Source organism: Gymnogyps californianus, chromosome 1 (assembly GCF_018139145.2).
Source record: "Gymnogyps californianus isolate 813 chromosome 1, ASM1813914v2, whole genome shotgun sequence".
Taxonomy (NCBI): Eukaryota; Metazoa; Chordata; class Aves; order Accipitriformes; family Cathartidae; genus Gymnogyps; species Gymnogyps californianus.
In genome coordinates this window covers 3,999,515-4,011,189 of record NC_059471.1, presented here as the reverse complement: position 1 = coordinate 4,011,189, position 11,675 = coordinate 3,999,515, and the positions used below count along the sequence as shown (strand labels likewise).

At 65.4% G+C, this 11,675-nt stretch overlaps 2 protein-coding genes across 2 annotated transcripts; one reads left to right on the top strand and one right to left on the bottom strand.

Moving 5' to 3' along the window:
• Positions 1–3,328: 3,328 nt before the first annotated feature.
• On the bottom strand, positions 3,329–4,403 carry LOC127027575 (thyroid hormone-inducible hepatic protein-like). The gene is made up of 2 exons (XM_050913362.1): positions 3,984–4,403; positions 3,329–3,698 (listed from the first exon to the last, which is right to left on the bottom strand). The coding sequence occupies exon 1, from the start codon at positions 4,401–4,403 to the stop codon at positions 4,002–4,004; it is 402 nt and encodes a 133-aa protein (XP_050769319.1). The 3' UTR covers positions 3,329–3,698; positions 3,984–4,001.
• A 3,702-nt stretch (positions 4,404–8,105) lies between these two features.
• LOC127027206 (thyroid hormone-inducible hepatic protein-like) lies at positions 8,106–9,186 on the top strand. The gene is made up of 2 exons (XM_050912798.1): positions 8,106–8,525; positions 8,811–9,186. The coding sequence occupies exon 1, from the start codon at positions 8,106–8,108 to the stop codon at positions 8,505–8,507; it is 402 nt and encodes a 133-aa protein (XP_050768755.1). The 3' UTR covers positions 8,508–8,525; positions 8,811–9,186.
• The last annotated feature ends 2,489 nt before the right edge of the window (positions 9,187–11,675 follow it).

Below are 11,675 nucleotides of genomic sequence, written 5' to 3'. Positions count from 1 at the left end.
CTGTTGGACACTGCCGAATGCAGCCCTGCTGGCATCACGGGCTCTGCCCGGGCCTGGCCGAGAATCCTCCCCATCAGATGCCACGAGCAGCCTGCAGCCAGCTCCTGGGCTGACAGCACGGGGGGCACCAGGCAGGGACGGAGCCAGAGTCAGCGCTGGAGAGGCTGGAAGGCCCCTCTGGAGACGATCTAGTCCAACCCCTGCTCAAGCAGGGCCAGCGACAGGACCGTGTCCGGTTGGGTTTTGGATCTCTGCAAGGGTGGAGACTCCGCCACCTCTCTGGGCAGCCTGTGGCAGTGTCTGACCACCCTCAGTTTTAGGGAAGAAAAAAAAAAGATGTTTTTCTTATGTTCAGGTGGGATTTCCTGCCTTCCAGTTTGCGCCCATCGGCTCTTGTCCTGTCACTGGGCGCCACCGGGAAGAGCCTGGCTCCACCTTCTCCACACCCCCCGTTAGGTCTTTATAGACATGGATGAGATACCTCCGAGCCTTCTCTTCTCCAGGCTCAGCAGTCCCAGCTCAAGCAGCCTCTCTCTCCCCAGATGGAAAAGGCTGCAGTCCTTTCACCACTTCCATGGCCCTTTGCTGCACTCTCTCCGGTATGTCCATGTCTCTCTTGTACTGGGGAGCCCAGACGTGGACCCAGCACCTGGATGGGGTTGTGCGGTTAGGATGTCTTGGGACTGGGTAGAGGAGGGTATTTGGAATTTGTTGTCTAGGTACCATTTTGGGTCAAAACTGTGCTTTCTCCCTTGTCTTCCTGATGCTGAGCCTGTGTGCCCAGGTCACTGCTTTCTGGTTCATTAGATGTCGGTCAGCAGATATAAATAAACGGCTGCAATCCTGGCTTGCTTCAGCCATGTGAATGGAAAAGTTTATTTCCCCGTGGCGGCTGGCAACAGTGCCGCTGCCCCGGGAGCCTTTCCAGGGCAGCGCAGAGCCAGCATGCCCCTGCCACGCCAGAGAGGGCCTGATCTGCCCCCGCTGCCCTCGTCCTGCCAGGGCCCGGCGCTGGCTTTGTCAAGGACAAAGACCTTTTCTGTGATCATCTCATGTCTCTTATCAGCCATGTGCAACAGCGGTGGCCAGCAGCAGGGCACCGTCGGGGCTCGACGCGTCCCCGGGGGCAGCGTGATGCAACGCCCTGCAATCGGAGCAGCCGACGTTTCCCGTGCAGCAGCGGGGTCGGGGCCGGCTGGCCGGACAGCGGCTCGCAGAGAGGGACCTGGGGGCCCTGGGGCATTGCAAGTGGCCCGTAAGTCGTCAGCGTGTCCTTCCAGCCGTCCCACGTGACAGACCTTTTCTGGGAACGTCTTGCCTCGCTAACTGGTCGTGTTCAACAGCGATGGTGAGCGCTTCCCCGGATGTCCCACTACGATCCTTGCCTGGGGCACCACCAGCCTCTCCAGCTGCTGAGCGCAGAGCCCGAGCCAAAAGGCATTGATGGAGGTGACCGCAGGCCTTCCTCGCTGTGACCACCGTCTTCTCCAGGTGACATAAGTCCCATCCCTGAGCTCCAGCCAGGTAGACCACCAGAGGGCAATCACCTCCTCCGTGGTCCTCACCTCACAGGGAACCGACGTCCCTCCATTCCTCACGGTTCAGCGGAGGCAGAGGAGCTCCAAAGGCGGTTTGGAGTCCCCATGTCCATCTTCCAGCTCCACTTCTCCCATTGCGTGAACCCTCACGCCCCAACTTGAGGCGGCATTGCAACGGGGACAGCTTAGGTGTCTCCCAGTATCCCCCTCGTGTTTCACTGCTTCTGGATAAGACGGAAGGCTGCAACGTGGCCAGGGCTGAGGAGGGACACGGAGGGCAGATCTGCTCTGAAGTCCTCAGGCTGGCTTTGGGTAGTTGTGCTTGCCCACGTTTTGGGGAACGTGGGGCTCGGCAGCCGCTTTCCTAGATGCCATGGTTGCCCTTCCCAGAAACTGAGCGATTCGGGGGGCTTTTGGCCCAGAGCCAGGGTGAGCGCTGGGTCCCGTCTGCCCAAAGCTGGGCTGAACACCGTGGGACCCCCCCACCTCCACTGGGCAGCCGCTGGCCGTCGGCCCTGCGAGGACACACGAGCGACGTCTCCCGGAGCAGTGCGGATGCAGTGCAGAGCGGGGTTGGTGCCGAGCCCCCGGGAGGTGCCACGGTCTCCTCAGGTCTCTGTGGCTGCAGAGCCGGCGTTTGGGAAAGCCTCCCCCCAGCCCCCGTCCTCGTGGGGAGCGCGTCCTCAGCCACGGCTCAGGAAGGGGGAAAATGCCACCACACGCGTGTCCCTGAGGGTCCCCGTGTCGTCCCTGGCACCTCCTGCTGTCAGACCCCCCCAAGCCTCTGCCTCCCCGGACACCACCGGGACTGTCCTTGTCCTTGCTCAAGCCCACCCAGAACCCTTTCAGGTGTGGGGCACTGCTGGATCCGGCCCCCAGCTGCCCCCTCCAGAGCCCCTGTCCCCACGCCTCCCGGCTGCTTGGCCACGGGTGCCTGGGGACCATGTCCCCACTGCCTGCAAACAGGGAGGACGAGCCGAAGCCGACGTGGTCTTGACAGCCGGGAGGAAAGTCCTGAAGAGGCGAGAGGAGATGGGAGTCTCCATCATAACCCAAACCTGGACGCGGGGCTGGGGTCCCGGGAGCGGTTGCTTTCCAGAGGAGCTGACACCTGCAGCTCCGCTGGCCCTCGGGGACGGTCCCCAGGCTCAGCCCTGCTTGGAGCAGCTCCGGGGCAGAAACCCTGATGGGCAGGAGAAAGGCGTGGGGAGCTTTGGGGCCCGGGGCAGCACCAGCAGTGGTGGGACACCCCCGGGGAGAGCTTGGAAGAGAACCCTGAGCGTGGTGACTGTGTTGTGCGTGGGCTGATGTCTCCCTCCCTCCCTTCTGGGTGCGCAGCAGCGGGGCTCAGTGTCCGTCTCTCCGTTGCATGTCTCGGCTGTGCGGTCGGCAGATTCTCACCCTTTTGGGCGCAGAAAACAGGCACCAGCTTTTGCTGGTGTTGCAGTCGACATAAGGAAGAAATTTTTCAGGATGAGGGTGGTGAGACACAGGGACAGGTTGCCCAGGGAAGTTGTGGATGCCCTAGGGTTGGACAGGGCTTTGAGGTAGCTGATCTAGTGGAAGATGTCCCTGCACACAGCAGGGGTTGGACTAGACGATATTGGAAGGTCCCTTCCAACCCAAACCATGCCGTGACTCTGTGATTCTTTGTCCCTTCAAATTCCCCACCATTGCACTGGGAAGTCCCTCCCAACAGTGCCCGTGTCCCCCTGCCCCACGCTGGGGCACTCCCTGAGGGCTCCAGCCAGGGGAAAGCACCACACCGACCACGGTCTGCAGGACTCGTTTTATTAGCAAAGAGTGGGGAAAACGCCCCTTGGAGTCCAGGTACCAGCTGGAAAAGGGCTCGGCAGTTGCAGGGCACCGTCGGACGTCGGGGCCACCACACAACGCCGCCACCCTCGTGCCGCTCTTTGAAAATAAAGAGGAGGACACGAGCCTGCGCCTCTTCCGATGGGCCTCCCAGCACGACCAGATGCTTCTTCCTATGAGGATAAGGCACCATCCGGTTCTCCGGTGGTCGCAGCCATCGCCGGCGTGCGGTGCCAGCGCTGGGAGATCCGCTGCCGCGGTGCGGGGAGGGCGAGCGGGGCTGGGGAAAAGCCCGCGATGGTCAGCGATGGGGACGTCCTCTCCTTCGTGCCACCAGCACTCATCCTGCAATGGCAGCTGTCCTTAACCCCAAAGGCCACCCCAGGGAGAAACGTGGTCCACCAGCCCCGGGTCCACAGACCCTGAACCCCCAACGTCTCTGCACAGAGGGACGGGATGAGTCCCCTCCTTGGGCACGGAGACGGAAATCTGCCAGCATTTGAGGGGACAGCCCCCATTTCAAGGCACTTCCCAGCAGCTCCCCACCCCTGCAGGGTGGGGGACCTCTCCGGGGACGTGGGCCACCCCTTGCCCCGGTGCCCCTGGGCTCCGCGTCCCCCCAGCTCTTACCGGGTGGCCGGGGCAGGGTCACCAGCTGGGCTGGCCCTCGCTGGGGCTGATCTGCTCCAGGATCTGGCTGTACCGCCGGGTGAGGGCGTTGGTGTCCCTGGTGAGGTGGGTGAGGACCTGCTGCAAGCCGGCCAGGTGGTGGGACAGGCGCTCCTCCAGCTGGGCATCCATGGCGTCGTTGTCGTCCGAGGACGTGTCGGTGTTGGCGTCGGTGCCGGTCGGGCTCTGGTCGGTGACGGAGGCCAGGCCTCTCTCCACCACGGGCTTGATGGCCTTGAGGAGCTGGTAGCGCTCGTAGAGGTCCGTGGGGCCGCCCGCAACCGGGGCCGCCCCCTCCTGCTGTGGGAAGACCCCTCGGAGCAGGCTGGGGAACATCACCTCCTGCTCCATCTTCTGGGTGGCCAAGAAGTACTGCTCCATGGCCCCAAAGCCACAGCTCCGGCAGCGCTGGGCAGGGCTCTTCTAGGGGTGCCGCCTGCTCCCCGTCCCCGCCGAGGGCTTTTTATGCGGTGCTGGGGCACGTCCCTCCTCTGCTGTCCTCTGCTGTCCTCTCCTGCCAGCCCCAGGCCACGCTGGACGGTCGTGGGGCCAGGCTTGGCTCCGGCCCAGCTGGGGCTCGGTCACGCCGTGTCCCTGGCTCTGTGCAATCTCTCCTGGCCCAGCCTCCCCGCGGCCTTCGGCCGAGCTGGCCGGGGGTCCCGCCGCGTGCCCACGCCGGGACCCTGGGGCCTCTCCCGTCCTGTCCCGTCCCAGCCCCTCGACATCACCGCTTCTGTGGCACCGGCAGAGCGGGGCCAGCTCCTGCCCCCCGGTGCGGGCAGCGGTGCTGCCGGGGGGGACCGTCACCTCTCCCCCCCTCCTTGCTGCCACGCGCTCGGGACGTGAACCCTCCGGGGACGTTGAGCAAGCCCTGTCCACAACTGCTGGCCTGGAGGTGGCGGCAGCCGCCGGTGTGGGAGATCTCACTGGGGATGCGCTGCTGCATCTGGTCCCACGGGGAGTGCTGGGGACACGGGATGGGGATGGGGATGGGACCAAATGCCACGACGGAAAAGTCCAGCAGCTGCGGCACGGAGCCGTCGCTGCCCACGGGGGAGCAGAGACGGTGCCACCACCAGCCCCACTGCCCCGTCCTGGGGCAGAGGCCACGACTGGGGCAACGGCCAGCACTGCCCATTCCCGCGTGTCCCTGCGGTCTGTGGCAATCGGGGAAGATTGTTCTATTTGGGGAAAGGCCACGGGGTCCCTCGTCCCTTTTGCAACCCTCGGTGGTGGCCGCTCTCCCATCCCCCTCCACATGTCCCAGGCAGGTGCCCACGCTGCTGCCTGTCCTCTGCCCCCCTGACCTGTCCCCTCCGCCCCTCCTGTCCCTTCCACGGTGTCCCCAGCGTTTCTGGGTGTCCTGCTGCGTGGCCCAGCACTGCTCCGAGGCGGGCAGGTGCTGCTGGCCCCATGCTCTTGGGGCGTCTGGGCCACCATGGAGCTTCTTGGAGGTGCGTGGACGTCCTAGTGTCCCCCCAGGGTGGGCACGGTGGGCTGCATTCACCCTGAGGCTGGAGCTTCACCGTGAGGTTCATGGAGGACACGGTGGTCTGCAGCCACTAGTGACAGGCGTCAGCCTCTGCCGGGAGACGTCCTTCCCCCTGGGGACACGTGGGCAGGTGTCACCCCAGGCAGCCCCTGGGAGGGGGCTCGATGCCACGACTCCCCGCGACAGAAGTTCCCTCCCCAGACATGGTCTCAGCCCATGGGGACATCTCTGACCCAGCACTTCCACCTCTCCCCGGCGCAGCCGGGCTGGGGACAGCCGGGGACAGGGCTGTGCTCAGCACCCCAGGGCTGTGGCACCTCAGCCCCCCTGCCCCTTGGTGGTGCCACCGGGGGGATGTGACAGCAGGAGGTGCTAGGGACGACACGGGGACACTTGGGGGCACATGTGTGGTGACATCTTCCCCCCTATGAGCCATGGGTAGGGACTGGCTCCCCAGGAGGATGGCAGGTCAGAGGGAGGCTTGCACAAACACTCTATCTGCGGCCACAGAGACCCATGGATCTCATTGCACCTCCCAGGGCCTCAGTGTCCCTGAGCAGCCTCTCACGGGCCCCCACCCGGGGCTGGGTGCCCCGTTTCGGCGCAGCCCAGCCCCAGCCATGCCACAGCCCCACGGTGGCTGTGCCGGGCTCCAGCCCCAGCCCCTTTCCCCCTGCTCCTGCCATCGCTGCTGGCTGTGGCGGCTCCCCCTCAGCCTCTCCCAGTGGGATGTGGGGGGCCTGGTTTTGGCTGATGGGGTTCCTGGAGGCAGGGGGAAGGTTTGGGAATGATTCATGTCCCAAGGGTGGGGATCTGGGGAGCAACCTGGGGCTGCAGAGGCCCCATAACCCCATGGCCCGCTGCCCCGAGTGCTGTGTCAGCTCGGGATAATGATGCCAAAGCCGAAACAAGGGAGCAGGGGGGCAGAGTGTCCCCTAGGTCCCTCTGCCCCCAGAGCCCTGCAGTGTCCATGCACATCCCAGCAGCTCCTCAGTGGCCCAGACCCACAACGTGGCCAAGCTCCGGCTGGTGCCTGTACGGGGCCAGCAGAACACACACACCTCGGTGTAGCACTGCGGTCCCACTGACTCCCACATCCCCCAGATGTGACCTCCTGCTGTCACATCCCCCGGGTGGCACCACCAAGGGGCAGGAGGACTGAGGTGCCACAGCCCCGGGGCGCTGAGCACAGCCCTGTCCCCGGCTGTCCCCAGCCCGGCTGCCCCGGGGAGAGGTGGAGGTGCTGGGTCAGAGATGTCCCCACGGGCTGAGACCATGCCTGGGGAGGGAACTCCTGTCGCGGGGAGTCGTGGCATCGAGCCCCCTGCCAGGGGCTGCCTGGGGTGACACCTGCCCACGTGTCCCCAGGGGGAAGGACGTCTCCCGGCAGAGGCTGACGCCTGTCACTAGTGGCTGCAGACCACCGTGTCCTCCATGAACCTCACGGTGAAGCTCCAGCCTCAGGGTGAACGCAGCCCACCGTGCCCACCCTGGGGGGACACTAGGACGTCCACGCACCTCCAGGAAGCTCCATGGTGGCCCAGACGCCCCAAGAGCATGGGGCCAGCAGCACCTGCCCGCCTCGGAGCAGTGCTGGGCCACGCAGCAGGACACCCAGAAACGCTGGGGACACCGTGGAAGGGACAGGAGGGGCGGAGGGGACAGGTCAGGGGGGCAGAGGACAGGCAGCAGCGTGGGCACCTGCCTGGGACGTGTGGAGGGGGATGGGAGAGCGGCCACCACCAAGGGTTGCAAAAGGGACGAGGGACCCCGTGGCCTTTCCCCAAATAGAACAATCTTCCCCGATTGCCACAGACCGCAGGGACACGCGGGAATGGGCAGTGCTGGCCGTTGCCCCAGTCGTGGCCTCTGCCCGAGGACGGGGCAGTGGGGCTGGTGGTGGCACCGTCTCTGCTCCCCCGTGGGCAGCGATGGCTCCGTGCCGCAGCTGCGGGAGTTTTCCGTCGCGGCATTTGGTCCCATCCCCATCCCCATCCCGTGTCCCCAGCACTCCCCGTGGGACCAGATGCAGCAGCGCATCCCCAGTGAGATCTTCCACACCGGCGGCTGCCGCCACCTCCAGGCCAGCAGTTGCGGACAGGGCTTGCTCAGTGTCCCCGGAGGGTTCACGTCCCGAGCGCATGGCAGCAAGGAGGGGGGGAAGAGGTGACGGTCCCCCCGGCAGCACCGCTGCCCGCACCGGGGGGCAGGAGCTGGCCCCGCTCTGCCGGTGCCCCAGAAGCGGTGATGTCGAGGGGCTGGGACGGGACAGGACGGGAGAGGCCCCAGGGTCCCGGTGTGGGCACGCGGCGGGACCCCCGGCCAGCTCGGCCGAAGGCCGCGGGGAGGCTGGGCCAGGAGAGATTGCACAGAGCCAGGGACACGGCGTGACCGAGCCCCAGCTGGGCCGGAGCCAAGCCTGGCCCCACGACCGTCCAGCGTGGCCTGGGGCTGGCAGGAGAGGACGGCAGAGGACAGCAGAGGAGGGACGTGCCCCAGCACCGCATAAAAAGCCCTCGGCGGGGACGGGGAGCAGGCGGCACCCCTAGAAGAGCCCTGCCCAGCGCTGCCGGAGCTGTGGCTTTGGGGCCATGGAGCAGTACTTCTTGGCCACCCAGAAGATGGAGCAGGAGGTGATGTTCCCCAGCCTGCTCCGAGGGGTCTTCCCGCAGCAGCAGGGGGCGGCCCCGGCTGCGGGCGGCCCCACGGACCTCTACGAGCGCTACCAGCTCCTCAAGGCCATCAAGCCCGTGGTGGAGAGAGGCCTGGCCTCCGTCACCGACCAGAGCCCGACCGGCACCGACGCCAACACCGACACGTCCTCAGACGACAACGACGCCATGGATGCCCAGCTGGAGGAGCGCCTGTCCCACCACCTGGCCGGCTTGCAGCAGGTCCTCACCCACCTCACCAGGGACACCAACGCCCTCACCCGGCGGTACAGCCAGATCCTGGAGCAGATCAGCCCCAGCGAGGGCCAGCCCAGCTGGTGACCCTGCCCCGGCCACCCGGTAAGAGCTGGGGGGACGCAGAGCCCAGGGGCACCGGGGCAAGGGGTGGCCCACGTCCCCGGAGAGGTCCCCCACCCTGCAGGGGTGGGGAGCTGCTGGGAAGTGCCTTGAAATGGGGGCTGTCCCCTCAAATGCTGGCAGATTTCCGTCTCCGTGCCCAAGGAGGGGACTCATCCCGTCCCTCTGTGCAGAGACGTTGGGGGTTCAGGGTCTGTGGACCCGGGGCTGGTGGACCACGTTTCTCCCTGGGGTGGCCTTTGGGGTTAAGGACAGCTGCCATTGCAGGATGAGTGCTGGTGGCACGAAGGAGAGGACGTCCCCATCGCTGACCATCGCGGGCTTTTCCCCAGCCCCGCTCGCCCTCCCCGCACCGCGGCAGCGGATCTCCCAGCGCTGGCACCGCACGCCGGCGATGGCTGCGACCACCGGAGAACCGGATGGTGCCTTATCCTCATAGGAAGAAGCATCTGGTCGTGCTGGGAGGCCCATCGGAAGAGGCGCAGGCTCGTGTCCTCCTCTTTATTTTCAAAGAGCGGCACGAGGGTGGCGGCGTTGTGTGGTGGCCCCGACGTCCGACGGTGCCCTGCAACTGCCGAGCCCTTTTCCAGCTGGTACCTGGACTCCAAGGGGCCTTTTCCCCACTCTTTGCTAATAAAACGAGTCCTGCAGACCGTGGTCGGTGTGGTGCTTTCCCCTGGCTGGAGCCCTCAGGGAGTGCCCCAGCGTGGGGCAGGGGGACACGGGCTCTGTTGGGAGGGGACTTCCCAGTGCAATGGTGGGGAATTTGAAGGGACAAAGAATCACAGAGTCACGGCATGGTTTGGGTTGGAAGGGACCTTCCAATATCGTCTAGTCCAACCCCTGCTGTGTGCAGGGACATCTTCCACTAGATCAGCTACCTCAAAGCCCTGTCCAACCCTAGGGCATCCACAACTTCCCTGGGCAACCTGTCCCTGTGTCTCACCACCCTCATCCTGAAAAATTTCTTCCTTATGTCGACTGCAACACCAGCAAAAGCTGGTGCCTGTTTTCTGCGCCCAAAAGGGTGAGAATCTGCCGACCGCACAGCCGAGACATGCAACGGAGAGACGGACACTGAGCCCCGCTGCTGCGCACCCAGAAGGGAGGGAGGGAGACATCAGCCCACGCACAACACAGTCACCACGCTCAGGGTTCTCTTCCAAGCTCTCCCCGGGGGTGTCCCACCACTGCTGGTGCTGCCCCGGGCCCCAAAGCTCCCCACGCCTTTCTCCTGCCCATCAGGGTTTCTGCCCCGGAGCTGCTCCAAGCAGGGCTGAGCCTGGGGACCGTCCCCGAGGGCCAGCGGAGCTGCAGGTGTCAGCTCCTCTGGAAAGCAACCGCTCCCGGGACCCCAGCCCCGCGTCCAGGTTTGGGTTATGATGGAGACTCCCATCTCCTCTCGCCTCTTCAGGACTTTCCTCCCGGCTGTCAAGACCACGTCGGCTTCGGCTCGTCCTCCCTGTTTGCAGGCAGTGGGGACATGGTCCCCAGGCACCCGTGGCCAAGCAGCCGGGAGGCGTGGGGACAGGGGCTCTGGAGGGGGCAGCTGGGGGCCGGATCCAGCAGTGCCCCACACCTGAAAGGGTTCTGGGTGGGCTTGAGCAAGGACAAGGACAGTCCTGGTGGTGTCAGGGGAGGCAGAGGCATGGGGGGGTCTGACAGCAGGAGGTGCCAGGGACGACACGGGGACCCTCAGGGACACGCGTGTGGTGGCATTTTCCCCCTTCCTGAGCCGTGGCTGAGGACGCGCTCCCCCCGAGGACGGGGGCTGGGGGAGGCTTTCCCAAACGCCGGCTCTGCAGCCACAGAGACCTGAGGAGACCGTGGCACCTCCCGGGGGCTCGGCACCAACCCCGCTCTGCACTGCATCCGCACTGCTCCGGGAGACGTCGCTCGTGTGTCCTCGCAGGGCCGACGGCCAGCGGCTGCCCAGTGGAGGTGGGGGGTCCCACGGTGTTCAGCCCAGCTTTGGGCAGACGGGACCCAGCGCTCACCCTGGCTCTGGGCCAAAAGCCCCCCGAATCGCTCAGTTTCTGGGAAGGGCAACCACGGCATCTAGGAAAGCGGCTGCCGAGCCCCACGTTCCCCAAAACGTGGGCAAGCACAACTACCCAAAGCCAGCCTGAGGACTTCAGAGCAGATCTGCCCTCCGTGTCCCTCCTCAGCCCTGGCCACGTTGCAGCCTTCCGTCTTATCCGGAAGCAGTGAAACACGAGGGGGATACTGGGAGACACCTAAGCTGTCCCCGTTGCAATGCCGCCTCAAGTTGGGGCGTGAGGGTTCACGCAATGGGAGAAGTGGAGCTGGAAGATGGACATGGGGACTCCAAACCGCCTTTGGAGCTCCTCTGCCTCCGCTGAACCGTGAGGAATGGAGGGATGTTGGTTCCCTGTGAGGTGAGGACCACAGAGGAGGTGACATCGCTCTGGTGGTCTACCTGGCTGGAGCTCAGGGATGGGACTTATGTCACCTGGAGAAGACGGTGGTCACAGCGAGGAAGGCCTGCGGTCACCTCCGGCAATGCCTTTTGGCTCGGGCTCTGTGCTCGGCAGCCGGACAGCCTGGTGGTGCCCCGGGCAAGGATCGTAGTGGGACATCCGGGGAAGCGCTCACCATCGCTGTTGAACACGACCAGTTAGCGAGGCAAGACGTTCCCAGAAAAGGTCTGTCACGTGGGACGGCTGGAAGGACACGCTGACGACTTACGGGCCACTTGCAATGCCCCAGGGCCCCCAGGTCCCTCTCTGCGAGCCGCTGTCCGGCCAGCCGGCCCCGACCCCGCTGCTGCACGGGAAACGTCGGCTGCTCCGATTGCAGGGCGTTGCATCACGCTGCCCCCGGGGATGCGTCCAGCCCCGACGGTGCCCTGCTGCTGGCCACCGCTGTTGCACATGGCTGATAAGAGACACGAGATGATCACAGAAAAGGTCTTTGTCCTTGACAAAGCCGGCGCCGGGCACTGGCAGGACGAGGGCAGCGGGGGCAGATCAGGCCCTCTGCGGCGTGGCAGGGGCATGCTGGCTCTGCGCTGCCCTGGAAAGGCTCCCGGGGCAGCGGCACTGTTGCCAGCCGCCACGGGGAGATAAACTTTTCCATTCACATGGCTGAAGCAAGCCAGGATTGCAGCCG